At 51.6% G+C, this 22,308-nt stretch overlaps 1 protein-coding gene across 1 annotated transcript in view; it reads right to left on the reverse strand.

The window, feature by feature from the left end:
• Positions 1 to 22,308, reverse strand: part of FSTL4 (follistatin like 4) — a 418,139-nt gene that overhangs the window by 40,397 nt on the left and 355,434 nt on the right. Inside the window, exons 6-7 of the mRNA XM_052644158.1 lie at positions 16,264 to 16,430; positions 4,425 to 4,545 (exon numbers count right to left, since the gene is read on the reverse strand). Of these exons, the coding sequence (XP_052500118.1) occupies positions 4,425 to 4,545; positions 16,264 to 16,430 (288 nt within the window). The remainder of the gene's footprint in view (positions 1 to 4,424; positions 4,546 to 16,263; positions 16,431 to 22,308) is intronic.

Below are 22,308 nucleotides of genomic sequence, written 5' to 3' on the forward strand. Positions count from 1 at the left end.
CAAGGCAAAGCCCAATTGCTTTCCTTTGGCCCTGATCTCCTCTCTTCCTCTGTGTTAATTCACACACCAAAATCATTCGAAATTAATGTTGTCCTGGGTAAACACATTCATTTCCTTTTAAATTTGCAAAGCCTTCCCGTGAAAACATTTGAATACATAACGCAACAGCACATTTTCTTTGGGAAACATCGATCATTTCCAAGGTGAAAGGCAGCATAAATATGTCTTAAGTAAGAGGCACATTCACAAAAGTACCAAGCTGCAGTAATCAACAGATTCGGGAGATTACTATTGTGTTTTGGGAATGAATCGTTACTTGTCTGAACTGTGGGGAGGTCGAGGGTGTTTTTAATTTAATGGATTAATCATTTATGTCTGAAGTTTTTCCTCTTTCTTATGGAAGCAATGCAGGAGGTTTGCATGAAGTTATAAATCATGTCAGTGTTTGGGTCTCATCTCTGGGAGGCCTGGTCTATGGGGAAGTTATACTAATAATTTGAGAAAGAAAGGAAATAGTTGCCTAGAAGTGTTCCCTTTAGCAAACCAGGTCAAGGCAGAGTTCTGGATGGAGAAGCCCCAGAAGGCGCCCAGAAGCTCAGCCTGTATGTGTGGTCCTGCCCCTGCCACCAGGGAATGGAGCAGCTCCAGGGAGAAGTCTATATTTTATTCCTGGCCTGGCAATTTCCTCTGGATCTTGATCTTCCCATCTGTATAGTGGGTTGCAAGCTCTGTGAGCTCAGACCATCTGTGTGCACCAACTATGGTTAAAATATGGTTTGAGACAAAACAAAATCTCCCCTACATCTGTCCCATCCTGGACTTTGAATTACATCTTTCCAGGTATTTCCCAAGCATTTGACACGTATCCTATCTCATCAAGCCTATAAGGTATATTGTTATTCCCATTTTACAGGTGAGTTTACCCACCTAAGATGTATGTCAAGGAAGTACCAGCACTAGGATTTGAACTCAGGCCTCTCTGGCTCAGAGTTCATGTCTTGACCTTATGACAAAAGTGTCTCCAGTTTGGGTCTGCACTGTGCCTTGTGTGGAACAGCCTCACCCAGTTCCTATTCGTCTGAGTGGTTTTGCATGAATGATTTCTCTGTCTCTTGGGCCCACCAGCTACATACTTGGCACGCCTGCTGGTCACCTGGAGAATTCTGAGCTTTCTGAGAGGCAGGGCGCTGGCCAAGGCGTCCCCTCCACACTTCATCATCCTCCCCTTCCTGTCCTCACTCTGACCGAGGAGAAGCTAGCAGGAGGAACTGACATAGAACATCACTCCCTTTGAGTCCCAGGCACTGCCTCGGCTTAAATAAGCCACAGGCCCTCTCCAGGCCAAGAGTAGACCAAACCTCACCACCTGCAGCACAGCTGAGTGACCACACTTAATTCTACCCAGGTTACTAGGGGACATCTTTCATGCTTTGACTCATGCTGGGGGTGAATGACAAAAAGGAACAAATCCTACAGATGAACCTGTTACTGCTCTCTCACAACTTCCTAACAAGATGACCCAGCAAGGTAGTGTTGCTTCTGTACTGAGCACAGACAGTGCCTTCTCTCCTTCCCAGTCCTTCTGCTTGGAAGCCCCCAAGCCCACTGCCTCTGTGAGTTTTCCCTAGAAGCCCAGCCCTCTTGACCCTGGGATCCTGAGCAGCATTGGTGTCTGCACAGGGTCTGCTGAACCCACCAAGAGCTGGACGACCAAGCTGTTGCAGGTCACCAACATCAGTCCTGCTGAGGGCAGGGGCTGCCCTTACATCTGAGCTATAAGTCCTTCATTGGATGCCTGCTGCTTCTGACCTGAGCTCAGCACCTGAGGCGGGGGTAGGCCAGGCAGGTTTGCTGTTTCCTATCTGCAACACCCCCCCCACCCCCACAGTGTGCCCCTTTGGCAGATCAATACCAACCTGCCGACCGACCACACCTGGATTCTCCAGCAGCCACAGTGCAATGTTCCAGAGTGAAGGGGCGGAAAAGGCATTAAGAGTCCAGGCTTTGGTGTCAAAATCTATTTTGCAGTTACTAATTGTAGGGCTGAGGGTCCTGGGCAAGTAATTTAATCTCTCTGTAGTTTCCAACCCCTAGTTTCCTCATCTGTGAAACAGAGAAGGTGCCCAGTAGGTATCTGGGAAACGTTCCTACTGTAATTGTGTCTTTCATGCCATTCTACTTTCAACAGCATCTTCCCATCTTCCCACACAGATAGGATGGTCTTCCCTCTCAGTCAACACAGTAAGCTTCACTTCTGGAATACACTTCCGGAAAACCTTGTGTCTTGTCCCTGGTCAACCAGCAATGGACTCATGTCCTTGGGAGGCAATACTGGGTCTACCTTAGTGCTATCCTGCATGAGGAGTTGCTTAATGAACCCAAATGCCACCCCAGGTGCCAGTGGCCAGCCCAGCCCACGGACTTCAAGGGCTCCTGGAGTGAGGCCCACCCGGATGGCCTAGCCTGACCGCCATGGAGCCGAACACAGTGCGCCATGGAGTGAGGTAGAAAGCCTACTGCAAAATACAGAGGTCCTGGGACTACCCTGGTGGCCCAATGGTTAAGAATCCACATTGCAATGCAGGGGACACGGGTTTGATCCCTGGTCAAGGAATTAAGATTCCACATGCCTCGGAACAACAAAGCCCACAGGCCACAACTCCTGAGCCTGTGCACCACAACTAGAGAGTCTGTGCCACAACGGAAGATCCTATATGGTGCAACGCGGATCCTGACTGTGCAACTAAGCCTGATGCACCAGATATACAAATAAATAACCAATAAAATTATTTAAAAAATACAGAGGTCCCAGTGTGCTGCCTCTGACTCTAGGACTTCAGCTTAAAGAGAAGCCTTAAATCTCTCAGCACTCAGAAAATGGATTTCGAGGCTTCTCTCTGGATCTCAGCAGGGAGGTTTTGCTGTTTCAACTTCCTGAGGCCCCAAGCAGCCCCTTTAGCAAGAGGCTGGTGGGTGGGTAGGGAGGCTTGAACAAAACTCTCTAGCTGCACAGCCTACTCTCCACCCGAGTAGTGACAGGGAGCAGCCTAGTCTCTGCTTTAAAGCCAGCAGCACATGGTGTCCACAGGTCTGGGCCCTGCTCCCGGACTCGGCACTGGGAGGGAGGAAATGGTTCATCCCCCATCATGAGCTCTGTCTCAGAATTCTGGGGGACCACGAGGCAGAAGGATCCCCCAGCAATTTGTGTGGACCTGCAATTTGTATATTGAAAGTATTTAAGACCACAGCATCTCCTGCAGAAGCCTGAGGTGAGGACAGGTTCTCACTCGTGAGTTACTCTGGCTCCTGGGCAGGTGGATTCCCCTACCCAGGCCCCTCTCCCCACATATTTGTTCTGGAGGAAATGAAGGGGACAGGCTCAAGCCCTCTCCTTGTGCCCTCAGTTCTTGTGGGGTGGGGGCAAGATGTGAAGGGTTGGATGGAGGATCTGGGAATTCTTGATTTCCCATTTTCAGCGGGTCTGAGGACCAGAGGGAGCTGTGCCAAGTCACATGGAGTTGTTGTGCACCCACGTATTTACCAACACTGTACAGCGCTGGGTACCACTCGCCAGCTATAGATGGCAGTGCCCTCTTCACACTGCAGAGCACACAATCTGCCCCTGGAGTGACCCAGACACTGTCTACCGGCTGCACACACAAATGAACTGTGAATGCCAGCTTGGATGGCTCATCCAAGGGATGTTATAACTAGGAACCTGTGTGTTATTTCTGATGAAATCCAGCAACTTCACTGTACATCTGGAGTCAAGCCAACAAGCATAGCCACAAAACCCCAGAGGATTAAGTATGTCCCAGCTCAAGGGAAATACTAATAAAATATGACTTAGGCAGTATGAATATAAAAATCCCTAAAACATCCTATAGGACAAATGCAGAGGCAAGCTGGGCTTACTCTGTTGTCCTTAAATGGCTTGTCACCCAGGATCCCAGAGGCAAGTGATACTGAACCTTGTGATGCAATGATCCTCAACACTGTGTACACTTTATCTTGAAACAGAAGCCCCAGACACCGGCTGGCACCAAGGATCTGGGGCTGACTTGGAGCTTTCACATTATTCTCTGGTGCACAGACACCCTGCTCAGGCTTGCTCAGTGCCAGCAGTGGGGCCCAGCTGGGCATGGCTTGACACGTCAAATTTCCCTGGGGTGCTGACCCACCTAAATGACTCACCCCCTCCCACTTGGACTCACTTCATCAGAGGAGGCTTCAGGGAAGAGCCGGACTGGGAAGTGAGTTAGCAGACTCTGCCCCTGCCCACCGCCCCAGATATGGGAGCAATGGGACACTTTGGGGTCAGGTATTTCTTCAAGAAGACAGAATGCAAGAGAGGAGGAGGGTTATTCTGAGCAGCCTTTGGGGAACACTTTGGGGCAACAACATGCATGGAGCCATTTACTAACCATTCACCTGCAGGACGTGGGTCTGGAACAGCTGCTCGTGGCCGGAGGCGTGGCAGGTGTAATTGCCCATGTGGATGGTGGTCACCTTGGTGATGTAGAGGGAGTCGTCCTCTCCGAAGTCCTGCTTGGGCAAGGAAGACAAGATTGGCTTCTCTGTTGAGTGGGCTGGGCAGGACAGCCAGATTTTGGGATTTGCCAGAAAACAGAAACCCTGCAGCTGCGAGGATGTCCTTTCTGCCTGGCCCCTTGCTCAGCCAGAGCTGCCTGTGGGGCTGGGCAGCAGGACCGCCATGTCTCCACCGTGCTGCTTGCCCAGACCCTGTACATCATTTTACGACCTGATTCACCTTCTCTGGGAGGCCCGGCTGAATGCCTTCCCCAGCACCCTCCATCTCCATTTCTACAGCTGGCCTCACCTGCCTTGCCTGTTAATCCTGCTGCTGCTTGGCTGGTTTTTTGGACTTTTGTCCACGTGTTGAGATGCTCTGGAGGGCGGCCTCCTTTGCAAACTTGTTCTTAAGACTGGATAGCAAATATTTTGGCTTTGTGGGCCACAGGGCTCTGTCAACTACTCAACCCTGCCTTGAGGTGTGAAAATAGCCATACTGATACCTAAATTCATGAGTATCACTATGTTTCAATGAAATTTTATTAAAAAATGGGGTGGGCTGCATTTGGCTCACAGGGTATGGTTTGCCTATCACTGGTTTAGATCTTACCTCCCTCTCCAAATAATTTCAGGCAGCTTGCAGAGATCTGGGTAACCTCAGCAAAGGAAAACAGAACTCTCAGGAAAATGAAGGCAAACAGAAAACAGGGGAGGATGTAAAAGAGAGCAGGTGGGGCCAATGTCAGCCATTCCATGAGAGATGGCTCAGTGGTAAGCCTTGTCCCTGTGACATCTGCAGCTTCACTGTGGGGTCCGATTTGGCCAGCACCTTGGGAGGGATGAGCAGCAGGGAGCTTCGGGCTGATCAAAGTCACCTGCTAAGCACAGGGCAGGAAGCACTATTCCAAGGGCTTTCCAGCCAGCTGCCTCTTCTGCAGAGCCCTGCACAATGCTGGCCCCATCCAGGCACTAGCTGCAGACAGGCTGGGGATGGAATTGCTTGGCGTTTCAGGGAGTTTGGTGTTAGCTACCAAACATGTCTGAGGTGTGGTACTCAGAGCTTACGGGGCAGAACAGATCCTGACTCCCTGGTAAGAAATGGGGCTGGCAGCCCTAGCCGCAAGGAGTGATGGGGGAAGTGCGGTGCTGCACTCAGGAGACTCAGGCTTTAGCTTGAACTGTCACTGACCAATGTCCCCTCATCCCTCTGGGAACTGGCTTCCCCTGCCTGGAGGTTGTGGAAAATTCCTATGCCCTGTCTGCCGATGGGAAGCATGACAGACATGGGGCTGCTCCTTTTCTTATTCTTATTTTTAAAAAACTTATTTATTTTTAATTGAAGGATAATTGCTTTACAATACTGTGTTGGTTTCTGCCATATGTCAGCATGAATCAGCCATAGGTATACATTTGTCTACTTTTCTTATTATTAACAGAAGATGCAAAACTCCTCTTGACCCCTTGGAGACAACACCAAACCATCCCTCCTGTTATTTCTCTTGTCCTTCCTGAGCTCCCTCCTCCCACGGAAGCAATTTGGTGGCAGGAGGGACAAAGGCCACTAGTCAGTGTGGCAAGGGCCCAGTCACAATCACAAGTCCTTTAAGGAGGCTTTCTGGCTAGTTAACCTAATGAGGGGTGCAGGCCCAAGTGAGGTCTGGGTTAAGGAAGGTGGAAAGTGGATGCATGCAGCTTGCTCTTGGTATCAAGGAAAATGATACTCAGAAGTGCTCCCACTGGGGTAAAACATTGGAGAAGGCTGCAGGAACCCTTAAGAGTTTTCTCTGAAACATTGCTCTGCTTTAAAAAGCCTCATTCTGATTACCCGGTGGAAACTTCAATAATAAAAATAAAACACCAGATAGCTGATTTGTCCTGTGTCAGAACAGAGTCATAAAGGGTTCATACCTGAGTTGCTTATGAAAAGTTAATAGTTACTCGCTTCTGGGGATGACATGTTTCTAATCTGAGCTGTTTCCCGTGTTAAAACCTAAGTCTGAAGGAAAATACATTTTGCTTGGAGTCTCAGAGGTTGGAAAGGCATCTTGAGAGAGGGCTGGGGAGCTGGGTGTGGCCCCTACCTTGGGAACCCCTCTGCACCTCACTTGGTTGGTTCCCAGACAGACTACAGACTCCATCCCAAAGGGCGACACCAGACCCATTTATTTGCTCTCGGAGTTCGGTGCTGGGGGGGGAGTCCCCTGGCGTTTCCCTCTGGGCTGCCTTCCTGAGCCTTCCTATCCACAGCTCTTCCTTATAGGAGGGCCCCTGTAGCCAGTCTCGGGTTCTGGCACCCTCTGCTTGTACTGCCACCTCAATGGGATGATGTGGTCATGGGGATTGCAGGCTGAGAAGGGCCCCAAGGCTGAGGTGCCCACAGGTCCACAGCAGGGTGATGCTAGGTAACACCACCAGTTCAGGGTTCATGAGCTAACTGTGTGCTGGGAATCTTGACACACATCGCCCAGTTTAAGCCTCAGAAAAAAGCCCTGAAAACCATAAAGTAAAACAAAAGCCAGTCCCCACAGAATGAGAAAGTAGAGCCCTCCTGCACAATATATTCAGAGTCTGACCTTCTCTACCACCTCCACTGCTATTGCCACAGGCTCGATGCAGTGAGCTCCACCACTGCACTCTGCGTCCTTCCTCCGCATCACAGCCCAGCGACGCCCCTTGTCTTACTCCCATTTAGCGTACTGTTTGCCACCTGTCTCCCTGACTAGCATGTGAGTGCCCTGGGGGAGGGCAGGGACACTGGTGCCCGCTGCTGTGTCCCCAGTCCTGGCGTAGGACTGACACAGGGTGGCCCTCAGTAGATACTCATTGAGCAGACCGTACAAGGCCCTGAGCTGGGCTCTCTGCAGGGGCTTTCCTGATTTTGGTTCTTCTTTGACGTGTCCTGACATACCATGCCCCCAGATGTTGCCAGTCACATGGGGGTACAAATCAAGTGGCTGGTAGGGAGGCAGAGAGCCAATCTCAGGCCTTGTCCCCACTTCCCCACCCTGCGTCCTTCTCCACACTGCATTCTCAGACCGGGGCACGCTGGGAGGGCTCCACACGAGGCAGCCGGCAGAGTCCATGTAACCCCAGACTAGGCTCACGGCTTCTGTGAGCCTCTAACAGAGTTGCTTGGAGAAGGAAATGGCGACCCACTCCAGTGTTCTTGTCTGGAGAACCCCGTGGACAGAGGAGCCTGGTGGGCTGCTGTCCACAGAATTGCACAGAGTCGGACATGACTGAAGGGACTTAGGAGAAGGACACGGCAACCCACTCCAGTATTCTTGCCTGGAGAACCCCAGGGACGGAGGAGCCTGGTGGGCTGCTGTCTATGGGGTCGCACAGAGTTGGACACGACTGAAGCGACTTAGCAGCGGCAGCAGCATCAGAGTTGCTTAGCCTCTGCTTTTCCCTCAGTGGTCCTGGGAGCAGAGGTGTGGTCCCTCAGGTGTGGAGGGTGTGGGGCTGCTGGATGGGTGATGCACTCTTTGGAACACCTAACTCATTAACAGCCTGTGACTCAGGCTCTGGGGAAAATGTGATTCTGTACTAAAAAAAAAAAAAATAGTCTCTGGGCTGAAACAATGGGCATCATATAATTATAGAAAAAAAGTGCATATTGTTTCTGGGACATGAATACTGGCTACAGAAATCAAATTTCCCTCATTGGATGTAAAGAAATTACTTTAAAAATTGATTTATAAGAAGTTACATAAAACTAAAGCTGCAATCCTTTCTCTCCTGAAGGTTCTCTGAGATGTGTCTGAATACTGCTATCAGTGCTTGATTGCATCTCTGTAATTGTCTTTTTATGGATGGCTTTTTTTTTCTTTTGCTCTGATGCATAGAAATGTATTAGCAAAATCAAGGTTCCTTCCAGAAATAAACAGACGCTAGATTAGACCATTCTTTGTATTGATGCACATCTGTCTTTGGAAAAGAGACGATTTTACTTAAAGAAATGGGTTTTGCCTTTTAAGAAGCTATTTTCTAGGTATCTGCCCTTAATAAAGCAAGCAATTAAATAAGACTTGAGTATTAAACAATATTTAAGCAGAGGCAAGATGGGAGATGTTGTCACAGTGATACATGTGAGTCAGGTCGAAGTAATATGAAAATGAGCCATCAGTGCTGACTATTTAGTGACTAAATGTTAAACACAAGGATTTCAGAGGTGAAGTTAATGGTATTGTCAATGCTGGGCTTCCCTTGTGGCTTGGCTGGTAAAGAATCCGCCTGCAATGCAGGAGACCTGGGTTTGATTCTGGGTTGGGAAGATCCCCTGGAGATGGAAACGGCTACCCACTTCAGTATTCTGGCCTGGAGAATTCCATGGACTGTACATGGAGTCACAAAGAGTTGAACGCTACTGAGTGACTTTCACTTTTCACTGTCAATGCTACAAGTTTAAAACTCCATTTAGAGACATTTATTCCAAGCTTTTCTAACTCTGCCCTTCTTAGGAGCTTCCTTGGCTTTCTTTGGAGAGGATGGAGAAAGTGAGGGTCTTTCCCTCCAGGCCGATTTGACTCTGTCCCCATGAATCTCATGAACCCTAGCATCCCACCTGCACAAATGGACCTAAACACTGCAGCGCCTTGGTGATGGCAGGTCCTCAGAGATGTCTGCACTGCACGTGCCCCCTGCAGACAGCACTACCTAACAGGTGAGCAAAACACCTAAACCACCCCTCTAGCCAGACCCCCGGCCACACCCCTACCCTCACCCCACATGAGGAATCAGCTTGTCCCCCTCAGAAGCAAGCAAGCAAGGGAAACTGTCGTTTATTTTTGCTCCCCTCTGCTGCAGCAGGGTCCCCAATAAAGCCTTGCCTGAATTTCTTGTCTGGGCCCTAGTGAATTTCTATTGACTGAGGGAAGGCCAAGAACCCTGGTTGGTAACAAACTGAAGTTTCAAACTGTCTAGAACCTGCTGCCTTCATCTGGGAAGCCTGCAGCCCTCCCTCGGGAAGACTTGGATCATGAGTCCCCAAGCCAAGAGGGCCTTCCCAGCTCCTCTAACCTGGATCACACTGTCAGCCAAGATGGCTGATTGGCATTCTTGCTGTTTATGAAACATCCCGGAGAGGATTTGATTAAATTTCCTTCCATGGCTCATTTCAGGGACCAACAAGGCTTACAATCAGGAATTTTCACCTATTATGGTGTTTAAAACTTGTGTACACCACTGGAAGGGCTATAAACTTGGTGCAACTTTTTTTTGTAGGGAGATTTGGCAATATCCATCAAAACAGAAAATGTGTCCACCCTCGATGGAGTTATTCCACTTCTAAGAACTTAAACAACTACTTAGAGAAATGTGCAAAGAGGTATGTATAAAGATGCTCACTGCAGTGTTGTTTGCAGATGCAAAGCCTAAAAGCAGCCTGAACGTGAGCTCCCGGCATGGGGCTTGGAGCTCTGCATTTAGGGTCTAGAAGCTGGATCAGAACCTTCTTGAGGAGCCCTGTACCTTTGAGATTGGGCCAGAAGTGGTCACTAAGAATGAGAATAGGGGGTGACCCTGAGGAGGCCACTGAGAAAGCTAAGGCCAGATGAGGTACCTGGAAGGGCAGAGTCCCCCATGAGCTCTACAAGCTGTCGTACCATGGGCCAAGCTCTGTCTCTAGGAGAGCTTTGGCCAATCCTAGTGGTTTGAGCTCATCCAAAGCTCAAAAGAGCTGGAGGTGCATCTGTAACCAGGGTTTATTTGACAGGAGCTGGAGAGAACTGGCCAAAGCCTTTGAATGCTTCAAGTAGAGTGTTTTCCAAGATCTTAAAACAAAATGTACCCAAGCGTTTAATGAGATTATTTTAATGCAGAACCTACAACCACCGTCTAGCATGTTGCAAACAGCTCTCCATGCTAATCAAACGCCTCTCATCTTTTTACAACGGATTCATGACTGGTTCATATAAAGACAATAAAAATTAAATGAGTCATGAGCTCCTAAATCATTCTCTTTTGGCCTTTTTAATAACTCACTTCCAAAGAAGAGCTGGCTGAGAGCGTATGCTTCATTAGAGTTATTTGTTCATGGTTTTACACCATTTAGGCATGGGAAAGAAGTGAACCTTTTAACACATCCTTCAAACACTGCCACAAATACTTTCTTCTAATGGGTTTTGTTTTTCTGCTTTTATCACTGTACTCTGCCTGTCGACATTTGAAAGCCCCAAATAGGGAGATTTGGTGAAAGAAAAAAACCGACAAAAAAAGAGTGGCTCTTTCAAGTCATTTGCAATATACTAGGGTTTGTTGTGAGCTTTTTTTTTTTTTTTTTGAAAGAAGAATACAATAGAAAAATGTTTCCTCTCCCTGAGAATATCTTGGCCAAACAACTCCATGTGCTGGTCTAAGAGCTTTCTGCCTTCTCTTTGCTGCGGCAGAAGCCAGCAGCTAATGAGACCTGGAGCACCAGACACACGGCTGCACCCAGAGTGGACACGTCCACTGGGGCTCAGGTACTGTAGCCATTACTGCTAGAGCAGAAGGTAGGTTCAGCTGCCCCAGAGTGAGACCCTGGCAATGCTGGGTACTAGATGCTATTGTCCTAAGAGCAAGGAACCCATGAAGCTCTAACTGGGGTGTGCAGGTTGGCTGCAGGCTCCAGTAAGTTCCTGAAACCCGAGCGACAGAATTCTACTTGCCTCATAGGGTTGTGATGAGGATTAAATGAGATGATGCTTCTGAATGGACTATCACGGAGACCAGCCCCCCAGACACAGCAGCATCTTGGTACCAATGGTAGAAATACCTGTGTTAACACTAGCAAGGATTTGGGGATCAGCTAATTTCTGGGACTTTAGGAATGTCTTCTCCCTGCTTCTGCTCCCCTCATGGGCAGCCCCTGTCCCTAGAGATATAAAGGACAGTGAGGAAGACAGTTACATGGAGAGGGCAGGTGATATTGTTGGAGCAGGGGGTGCAGACTGGGTTTGGGGACGGTCCCTTCACTTCCTGAATAGCTGCTGTGTGGTCTGGGCAGGGCGCTGAGGCCGGGATGGGCCCTGCTTCTGTGGATAGTGGGGCAGCCTCCCCTAACCCTGAAGAACACCCAGTGTGCAGGCCCGGCTAGGTGAGGAGTGTATGGATCTGCTGCTGAGATGGGCCCCACCCCAGACTGAAGACTGGCTCTGAGCCCTTACGAGACAAGGAAGATTGAGGCTCTGTTGTCCGGTGAAAAAGGGAGCTTCCTGGCTCCTATGCAGGGCTCATATCCCACAGGGCTCTGTCACCCAGGTGATTTCCTTATCACAGCACTACATGACCCCAGGGCCCAGAGAGCCCTCAAAGGGGACCCGTTTGGTCCTCTTCCGGCTTTGGTACCTGTGGTGAGGGCATCTCACTGCCTCCTAAGGCAGAGTCCTTCCCTAGCAAAAGCTCCCCCGACAGGCTCTGGTTGTGGCCCCCTGGGATGACGGGGTACCCTTCTCCCACGTGGCCCTGTGCTGTCTGAGCAGAGCAGGACAGAGGCTGGGCGGGCTGACCACAGGTCCACGGGGCTGGGGATGGTGCTGAGAGGTGCAGGGTCACCCCGGCACACCAGCGTAGGTGCCCTCCTGGCCAGCAGCCTGGCCTGAGACCAGGGCACCTTCTGAGCTGGAGCCGTGGCCCTGGGTCCTTGAGGGTTGAGGCGGGGGGCACAGGGCTAGGTCTGAAGCTGCTAGACCCACAGCTGCTCCTGTAGAGATCCCAGCAGTTGGCTGGGAAATAAACAAATTACAGGCCACCCTTTATGAGCTCCGGAGATAGTGCACGCATAGAAACTGTCATGCAAACAGAAGGAGGTATCATAATCTGGACACCCACTGCCGGGAGGGGGGCAGATTCCCACCCCAGGTGGGGGGCGCCTGTCTGGGGGGCCTTTGCACTCCTAGTATCCAGTGCTGCCTTCTGCTCGGGGGTTTGTTTTTCTGGTTGCAGCTGAGTCAGGGCCCCTCATGGTCCGGGCTGCTGTGAGACTGAGATGTCTTGCTGGGGGGAGGGCTCAGGCATTCTTTGGGGGGAGAACACCAGGTCCCTAGGACCTGCTACGCTGTGCTGTGCTGTCCCCTCGAAGCCAGGGAGAGTGTCTTTACTCTATGCTGGCACTGGGCTTGTCACTCGTAAGTGAATCCAGAGGAGGCTTCCTCACGCGTGCTGTCTGGAAAACCGTGTACACACTGGCGACTCCTGCCTGCTCCTGACAGCGACATCGCTCACTGGGGAATCTGAGGGGCTCCTCCTTGCGTGGCTCCGGGCTAAACGGGTACATTTACTTTCTGAGCAAATATTATTCTGATGCTTGGGGTCTCCTTGATGTTGGCAAGTCAGAAAAGTTTAATTACATGTGTCATTAGCATGGCATTCTGTAATAGCTCTGTGACCGAATTCATTAACGGAATTCTTAACAGATAAGACAAGACAAATTAATATTTTGTTGCCCATGAAAGCTTCTCATTAAGAGAGTAGTGAAAAAGTGATTAATATTTTGTTGCCAATCAAGATGTCTCATACAAATGACAAAGAAAGGAGGCCCACATCTCTGTGTGCTCTCTAATCTCCCCGCCTTGGGTTTTGTAAGCTGATCAGCTTTCCCTGTCAGTGCAGCGTTTTGGAGCCAGTCGCTCATTACAAGGCCTGTGATCGTGTTGTGTTTCATCTCTGACTACGGCAGGATGGGGTAGGCGCTGAGATGCCACAGGCTGTGGGGCTCTACAAACCCACTGACCCCTGATCTTTGCTCTACCAGGGTAGCCCCCTGGACTGTTCTCCTGTGACCCGTCTTGCTTCAGGAATGCCCTGTGTATCCTGATGACCCAGCCTTGCCCTGATCCAGCCTAATTTCCTCCTATGGCTATTTCTCTCACCTTCCAGAGCAGGGCTGTGCTTAATGAACCCCTGCTGTGTGCCAGTCACTGGGTGGGGTGCCCCCCTGCCAACATGCTCAGCCTGAAAATGCCCTCTCAAGGAGGGCAACCTCATCTCTGCTGCCCCTCAGGCTCAGAGCAGGTGTATGGCTCACCCAGGGAGGCCCTGGACCCACTGGAGGTGCTGGTCAGTGTCTCCCCCTGGATGAATCAAGGCTGACCTGAATCAAGGTGACGACAGGCAGCAGGGACCATCCCAGAGTCACATCTGCCTGACGGGGGCCTCACCAGACCGTGCTGACTGCTGGTTGGGGACTCAGGCTGCAAGGGGTTGAGAGTGCTGTCTGGTGGGAGAAGTAGTAATAATAGAATAATGAAAATGAGAGCATAATAGCACGGACATTATGTGCTAAGAACTTCATGTGTCTTTTAATCCTCATTATAGCCCTATGAGACAGGATCTATTATTCATCCCCTTTCCACAGAAGAGGAAACTGAGGCTTAGAGAAGTCAAATGCCATTTCCAGGGTAGCTAAGCCAGAAGGTGGTAGAGCTGAGACTTAAACCCAGGCCCCTTTGACCCTGGAGCCTGTGCCCTTCATGAGTAAGGCTGTGCTGTCTCTCTCCTCTCTTGAAGGCAGGTATACATGTGTGTGTATGTATATGTGTCTGTGTGTGTGAGTGTGTTGTGTGTGTTTGCATGTATCAAGCCAGGACCCCTGTGGGGCTAGCACTGCCCTGCACCCTCACTTGGGGGTTTCTCAGAAGCACAGGGCCCTGCTTGCTCGCGGGCTGCTCACTTGCCCAGAGGAGCAAGGGTTTCCTGGGAGGTAACGAGAGGCCATTAATCTCCAGTTGCACCACAATTACCCAAATTGCTAACCTCTCTGTGAAAAGTAGAAATGCAATTGAGTTGGTGCTGGAGGCATGTTCGAGGGAGGGGAAAGACACCCAAAGTAATTTAATTAACTGATGGCAAGTGCATTAAGAGGAGCTCTGCCTCTGCCTTTATTTCTACTGCCTTTAAATAGAGCATCAAGCAATGCACATGGACGTTCAGACACAGGCAGGCCTGACCTAGTTCTGAATTAATAACCACTGGCCAATTGTGGTTAAACGCTGACAACCCACCCTGAGAGGTTTGCACGCACAAACGTGCACCTCATCAACACACATAACCTGCACATGCACATACATACACACCCCAGTCTTCACAAGCAGGACACTGCCTTCCTTGCTAAGATCTCAGACAACCCTGGGCATCTCAGGCTCAGGGGAAGAACTCTGCCCACTGAGCACCTGACCAGCAAGCAACCAGGCTTGTGCTGGCACTGACATTCAGAGGTGGGTGGATGCTGTCCGTGCTCACTATAGAGGGGAAACTGCAAGGAAACCATCTTGCCTGGTGTGACAAAGGTGGGGGAAGGGCACTTCTGCCCAGCCCTGCCCAGGGCTGGACTCCAGAGTGACCCCTGCTTCCCATCTGCTTCCCCAACCGTCTTCAGTGTGCGTCACAGGGACCCAGAGAGTAGCGGAGTCCCGGCTTTGTGATTTCTGTTACCCTCTCTTTCCACAAAGCAGTCTCAGAGCTGGACGAGATCTTTAAGGCCATGGGGTTTAGCTGCCTTCTTGTGGCTGGCAGCACTGTTTACCATGACCCTGAGCTTGTATGCCTCTAGGGATGGGGAGCTCACTGTCTGATGTGATGGGTCACTCCAGTGCGGGGCAGGGCTGACGGCTGGAGTGGTGCTCCATCCAAGCAGTTCCGATTGGTCTCTTTTTGGGGTACACCCTGGCCCTTTGTGCTAGTCCAACTCATGGGGTCGCATGGCCCAGGCCAGTTCTCTCTGCCTCGGCACCTTAACCCCCACCTTACAGCTGCTAGTGTGAACTGACCACTGACTCCACAGGCCTTCCGTCTTGGGGCCAAGTGGCCCGTTCTGGGTTGGCCTGTCCTGAGCCAAGGAGACCAGGGCTGCTTGTCTCTGCCTGAAACTTGAATTCCTGTCACTGTAGCTCAAGACCTATAGATCATCCTGGCAGCACCCTGCGTGGGTGACATTACTCCATCGTCTCACGTGAACTCCTGGGAAACCACCGCCCCCTCGCCCCCCGCCCCGTGCCAAACCAGGGCCAGTGCATACTCTTCAATCCTTCTATTCCTCAAGGCCCACAGAAGGGAGGCACCACTAACGCTGCTTTTCTAATTGATTAATTCACTGAGGACCCACTTAAGAAACCAGTCATAGCGGCAGAGTGGGGTGATGCTGGGACCCCAGTGCACACTGCCTGGGGCCCTCAGAGCCCAGGAGGCCCCCCACTGCTCACACTGGGCTGTGATGACACAGGAACTCTCTTTTTCCTCTAAACTCATCACATCCATACTGCCTGCCCAGCAAACAAGACCTCAGGGCAGGTCCCTCTGGTCTGATCTTGTTTTCTTTTACCTCGCCCCCTGCCCCTGCCTTCCAGTCAAGCATCCCAGAGGCCACCTCTGCCCTCCACAGGGGGTGCCCTCTCCCCAGTGTCCAGCTGTCTGTGCCCTTCCCAGCTTCAGGATCTAGAGACTCCCCCGGGAGAGAGAGAGCATCTCCACCCACAAGCCAGATGCTCTCCCCTTCCCGGGAACCTCCTGCCCCGCCCACCAGACCTCCCCCGAGGATTCACCTTATTCTGGGCCTGGCTGGAAGTTTGCACACACCATCCATCCATCCTATTCTCTGCACAAGGTGGGACTGATAACTCCAGACACCAGGCTGGATGGCACCAATGGGGGATATGAAAAGAAAGCCCTCTGGCCCTGCAGCTCCCACAAGGCATCTCACAGCTGGCCTCCCCAGGCAGTGGGGCGGAGCTCAGACAGAGCCTGGTGACTTACATTGATGTCTTCCAAATCCAGGAAGTTTAGGGCCAGCCCGTTGCGCTTCCAGACGATGGGTGGCCGCAGGTCTCCGCGGACGGCGCAGGTCAGCACTGTGCTCAGTCCCACGGTCACTGTGGCCACACTGACCCGCTCCTCGGGGGCGAGGCTGAGCTGCACCACCTCTGCAGGGAAAGGAGATGCTGTCAGCTGCAGGTCCACGGGGGTGAAGTCTCTACTCGAAAGGATGTGGCCAAGGGGATCTACTGCAGGTCAAGGGCCCAGGGAACTTCAGGGATCAGAAGCATTATCCACAGTGGGCTGGCTAAATGGACAGATAGACACAATTCCTGGGAGAGGGGCCACGACTTTTATCAAACACTCCAACGGCTCTGTGAGTCACATCAGGTCAGGAACCACAGTTAGCGCAGGGGAAGTTTCAGGGCTGTGGATCTGTGAGTGAAGCCAGGGAGGTGGGCTTGCTGGGGCCATGGGGCTGCCCCGCTGAAACCGGGGAGCCAGATGCACCAGCCCCGCCCTGCGCTCACCAGGCCCCATGGAGTCTGGGCCTTGCCAAGTGCAGTCAAGGTCCGCTGGCTGGGCCGACAGGTTTCTCGCCCACCTGGGGGCAAATTAAAGGTTGCACTGTCTGCAGTCTGGGGAGAGAACTGGCTGACCTTTGAAGGTTTGCTGCTGCCTAAGGAGCTTGTGAACTTGGATTTGGGTTTCTGTTCAGCGACCATGCACTGCAGCCTTTATTTTTTTTGAAGTGTAATTTGGGCTGCACAAATGACTAATCCTTGCCACTTCACACTTGATAACTGGCATTAAGACTAATTACTTGTCAGGCAAATGGGGAGGGTCTAAATTATCTCCCTTTCAGAATCACAGGCCTTTCAGAATTCTCAGGGTTAATGAAAAAAATCAAACTCAGGCTACTCAAATGCCAAAATGGGATGAGGATTGGAGTGGGGAGTCGCTAGCTTTGCTGACTGCATGGCCTCCCTACTGCCCTTCCCTCCTATCTTCTTGGGCAGTTTGGAGAGGCAGCGCAGGCAGAGGGAGGCGTGCTGGCTCTGGGGGCCTGGGTTGACTCTGGGATGCCAGCAAAGGGTGCTAGGACCTGGGGGGCCCTGACAGGTGTGGAGCAAGGCCCAGAGTTGGGACCTGAGCTCTGCAACTTAGTGGGACACGTTTGAGCTGTGACCAGGCAGCACACCTAGGCTCATACTCTCTTGCTAGTATGTGTGTGTCAGGGGGAGAGGGGCAGTGGAGAAGGGGAGCAAAATCTGTCACAGGTGCCACACGTCGCAGAGCAGGTGCAGTGAGAGCTGGTGCAGTAGAGACCAGTCCAGTCCTGGGCAGCAAAGCCCTTCCCCCAGCTACAAACACTCATGGCCCAGCCCTGGGCCCACAAAGATGAACAAGATATACACTAGGTGCTTAATCAGTGCTCGTTGGATGGCTGAATGAAAAATGAAGGAAACAGAAATACAGAGGGAAGAAAAGGCAACAGGCCAGTGGAGAGGGGACAATCACACACAGGAAAAATGGGACTCCTGGTGAAGGAGCCACATGAGGAAAAGATAAGCACCGAGTGATTGATGCAGACGCAAACGGCATAATATTTTATAAACACTGAAGTGATGCATTTCAAGCTCCCTCTTAAATCATGTTCAGCTTGCTGCCCTCCCACCTCTGAGTCATGAGGCTTATTGCTCAGGGCAGAGAAGGCACTAACCCCTCCTGTAGTAGGACCCAGGTTTCAGACATTCAGAGGGGCAGAGACTGGGAGAGGGATTTACTAACATTGTTTAGCTCCGTGCCCAAGTACAGAGGAGACCGTTCTCCCTCCTGAGATGAGCCTCAAGGCTCTATGGAAGTGGGAAGGAGTGTGGAAAGCCCCCTTATCCCCAGGGGAATAGGGAGGGACACAGCGGGAAGGGCAGAGAACTTGCCTGCTAGTATGCAGGTGAGGGGAACCAAGGAGGCTCGAAGAGGAGGCTGAAACCTCCCTCACCCGGCTGGCGCCCCTCCGCACCTAGAGTGACCACACGGACGCGGCAGAGAGCCAGGGTCTGCATTCATCTGCCAGAGCCCCCTTGATCCTGGGTGGTGTGGAGGGGCCTGATGGTTCATGGCTGGGCCACGGTGTGCTCTGTGCCTCTGTACTTGAGGATGGCGTCGGACTCTCAGACCTGAACCTGACTGTGCCAGAGGGGGCTTGGGAGGCAGAACTGTTGGGAAGCATGGGACTTGGGACTCCACTGGGCTGAGAGTGCCCAGGCCAGGAGCACAGTGGCGCTGATCCCTGCCGAGGGTGCCTGTGGGCACGGCAACCAGGGGGCCCTGCAGTGGGGACCAGAGGTGGCAGAGGACAGTCAGCCGTATGCCTCCCTCTACACTCAGAAACACAAAGTTGTGTTTTAACAGTTGTAGAAAAATGTCTGGAGGAGCCTGTAGCACAGGGCTAAAAATAAACAAACAAGCAAACGAACCCAAGTGGGAAGCCTGTGCACCATCCGCTGCTGGGACGGCTGCTTCCCACATTTTTCCTGAGCGTGCCCCAAGGCATTTGTACGTCTGAAGATGTGCGATTTCACAGGAAAGACTCAGGCAAAATTAGAATGCGTGAATACTGACAAAACCATCATAATTCTGCTCATGTCAGCTACACAAATATTAACCAAACAGCAAATATTTGGATCATTTAAAGTTTAATTAAATGAATGTTTTATTAGATTTAGTTCATGTCAATATTCCCTAGGTCCTTTAAAAATTCTAGAGAGATTTATGGCCAACAAACTGCTCCTCATTGCCGGTGTTTTACCGTTTAACACGTGTTCCATGGCAGGCCCCACTTCCCTGCTAGGTGACCTCCCAGGGTGATTTCCCAGCGAGGGAAACATGAGGCAGCCTCCCAGGTTGGGGCTCGAGTGAACCGGGCAGATGTGGGGCTGTGGCTCTGGACACCTGGCCGCCGGAGCTGCTGGAGAGCCCCAGGCAGCCTTGGGCAGGTCCCTTCCCATCCCTGGTCCCCAGCTGAGTCATGGAGGGTGAGGTCTAGGAGGGCTCTGGGAGCCTGGCCAGCTTTTAGGCTCTGGACTCTGCGTGCGCGGTTCTGAGCAGACGTCCCTGTCACCCTCCTTTGTCCTGCCAGTGCCTGATTGCTGCTTCCCCAGCACCATCTGCCTCTGTTCCCTGCCCACTTGCCGTGATGGTACAAATGATGCCTCAAGGGGCAGCACAAACAGATGCCAAGCCCCCAGGGGTTCCCTCCTGATGTTCCCTGAGCCCTCCCTTCCTCTCCATACGGGTCCTCGAGAACCTCCCGTGTGGTCACCGCCTCCTCCAACCCCCATTTTGTCCCTGATGTCCCTGAGTGTCCCGGTCATCACTTGGAGGACAAGGTATATCATGGCTCTGCTCAGAAGCTACCAGCAGCTCCCCATCACCCCCAGATTCATCACGCATTGAGAACAGTCCCTGACCTTCCCCATAGTTTCCCAGGTGACTCAATGGTACCTGCTGGCTCCCATCTCACTGTGGTTTGGGGCCTAAGCTTGTGCCTACTTGGCACCTTCTACCTGTCCATTCTGAGACCCTTAGCCCAGTCTCTAGCATGACCTCATGGGATGTTTCTGGGGCCCTGCAGTCTTCACATAAGGGGAAACTTAGACAGACATTGGGTGAAGAAGATTGAACGTTGTCCTGGTGAACCTGTCATGACCTTTTCAGGCTTAAGTAACAGAAATTCTCTGAAATGCTTAACACACTTAGGAAAAGAGCAAAGAAAGGGGTTGATCTTCATGCCTGTAATTGGGAACGCTCAGGGGTGGAGGAGAATGCAAGCATCCAGGGCCCTTGACAACGGCACTCTCTGCATGGCTGCAAGGAGTCCAGGGGTGGCCTCATGCTCACATTGTCCCTGTATGTGGGATCCTGGAGAAAGGGCCCAAATCTTTCCTAAGGGCCCTGCAAAAAAGCATGGACTAAACTCCGATTACTCAGACTCATCTCCTATGTTTTTGAAGAACATAGGAGATGAAGTGCTCTGCAGTCACAGGACTGACTGACCCACAGCACTGGGCCATGTGACCACCTCTGGACCAGGTGCTGGGTGGTTAGAGGTGGGGTCAAATGTCATGCCAAACAGGGTGTACTGGGCAGATCAATACCCTGTGGCCACTGAAGACACACAGAGAGGTCCTCTTTGGTTCCCTCCATCCCTTCACAGCCCCATCTGGAAGCCTAGGCATGGTGAAAGATGATAATGGGAAGATGGGTGGAGCTGTGTTGTGAAGACAATGAGAGTCATCAGAAGGAAATGTGATCTCAGTTATTGCACCTACTCCCAACCTGCTGAGTGGCACTAGCGGGAAAGAAACCATCAGCCAGTGTTGGAGATGTAAGAGAGGCAGATTTGATCTTTGGGTCAGGAAGATCCCTTGGAGGAGGGCGTGGCAACCAACTCCAGTATTCCTGCCTGGAGACTCCCATGGACTGTGGAGCCTGGCTGGCTATAGTCCATAGGGAGCAAAGAGTCAGACATGATTAAAGTGACTTAGCATGCATGCACTACTACATGCCTGCTCACTACAGAGTAATAGCAGGGGGCTTTGTGGTGGTGCTGTGGACCAGCTGAGGGGACCCCACAACCCTCTTAAGTTTCCCATTGTGATGGGGACTGGAGGAGGGCCAAGAAGCCTGGGATTTGTGGAGATGGTCCTCATATGTGTTCAGTGAACACACTGACTGAACTACTGTGGGCTGAAGCTCACCACTGTCCGGGCACGCCTGTAGATGAGGGGACTCAGATGTGCCTGGACCTGAACTCTGCTCCGGTGGGGTCAAGAGTCACTGGAGAGGGAGGTGGAGAAGCCACACTGCAGCCCGCCAGGGAGCAACCTGTGGAAGGGCCAGCAAGGGTTCCTTCCAACTCTTGACTGTGGCTTTGCTGCGCCCATGGTGCTGACCATCTGTGGTTCCTGGCCACTCTGTGGGAAGTGTCCATAGGTTTCTGGGGCACCGAGCAACAAGACCTGCCTTGTGCCCAGAGTACATTGGGGGCAGTGAAAGAGGGCTGGGCTGGGGGCTCCAGTCAGGTCCGGGGTGAGAAGACCTCTGTAGAAAGAGTCTAGGGTCTCTAGAAAGAGAGGGCTGGACTGGGGAGCTTGCCCAGCACTGTTGGCAGAGGTGCCCACAGAGAGATGATGTCCTTGCTGTAAGAGCCACACTGGAAGGCTGCCAGGTGGTAGGCAATTGGAGGAGGGCAAGGGAGATGGGGGTTCCTCACAGCTTGGGACATCTGTCTCCCTATAGGCTAAGCCTTTGGACATTAGTCAGCTTCTCCTTATTCCTTGTGGGAGGAGGCGGCTCAGGTAGCATTGCCATGACTACCAAAGTCAACGTGGGTTGCTCAGCACAAGAGAGACCTTCCTGCTTCACTTGAGGCAGGAGATAGATGGGGCCCAGGCTGAGCAGCTGGAACCTGTCCCCTGTGGACAGATACTCCATGATGAAGATGATGGCAGGAGTGAGGAGGAGCTGAGTCCTGCTCGGATGAAAGAGATATCACAGGTTTCTCATTATTGAAGTCAATGAGCTCTCCCAAACTACACATGCACAGAAAGGTTCCTCAGAGGTCAGAGAAGGAAGGGGGCTCCAGACCATAATATGTTTCGTCAATTTCCCAGAAGCCCTTGCCCTGGAATCCATTCTGGCTAAGAGATGTGTATGCACATGGTTGGCGGTGCTGAATCAGACCAAACGTGGACTCAGAGCCAGGCAAAGCAAGATGATTGGCCAGGGGAAACCGGAAGACCTGCCTGGTATAAGTGATTTAAACTATCCCAAAGCCATGATTCTTTCTCTGAGCCCACTCGTGTATATCCATACTTACTTTTTTCCTCCTAATAAATGCTTTCCTTGTTTCACTTCTTTCCACCTCTTAATAATCCCTTTCTCCAAAGCAGAACTTTTCACTGGCCACTGTCCCTGGTGGTCTAGTGACTAGGATTTGACACTCTAACTGCCTCAGCCTGGCTTCAATCTCTGGTCTGG

Source organism: Budorcas taxicolor, chromosome 7 (genome assembly GCF_023091745.1).
Source record: "Budorcas taxicolor isolate Tak-1 chromosome 7, Takin1.1, whole genome shotgun sequence".
In the NCBI taxonomy this organism is placed as follows: Eukaryota; Metazoa; Chordata; class Mammalia; order Artiodactyla; family Bovidae; genus Budorcas; species Budorcas taxicolor.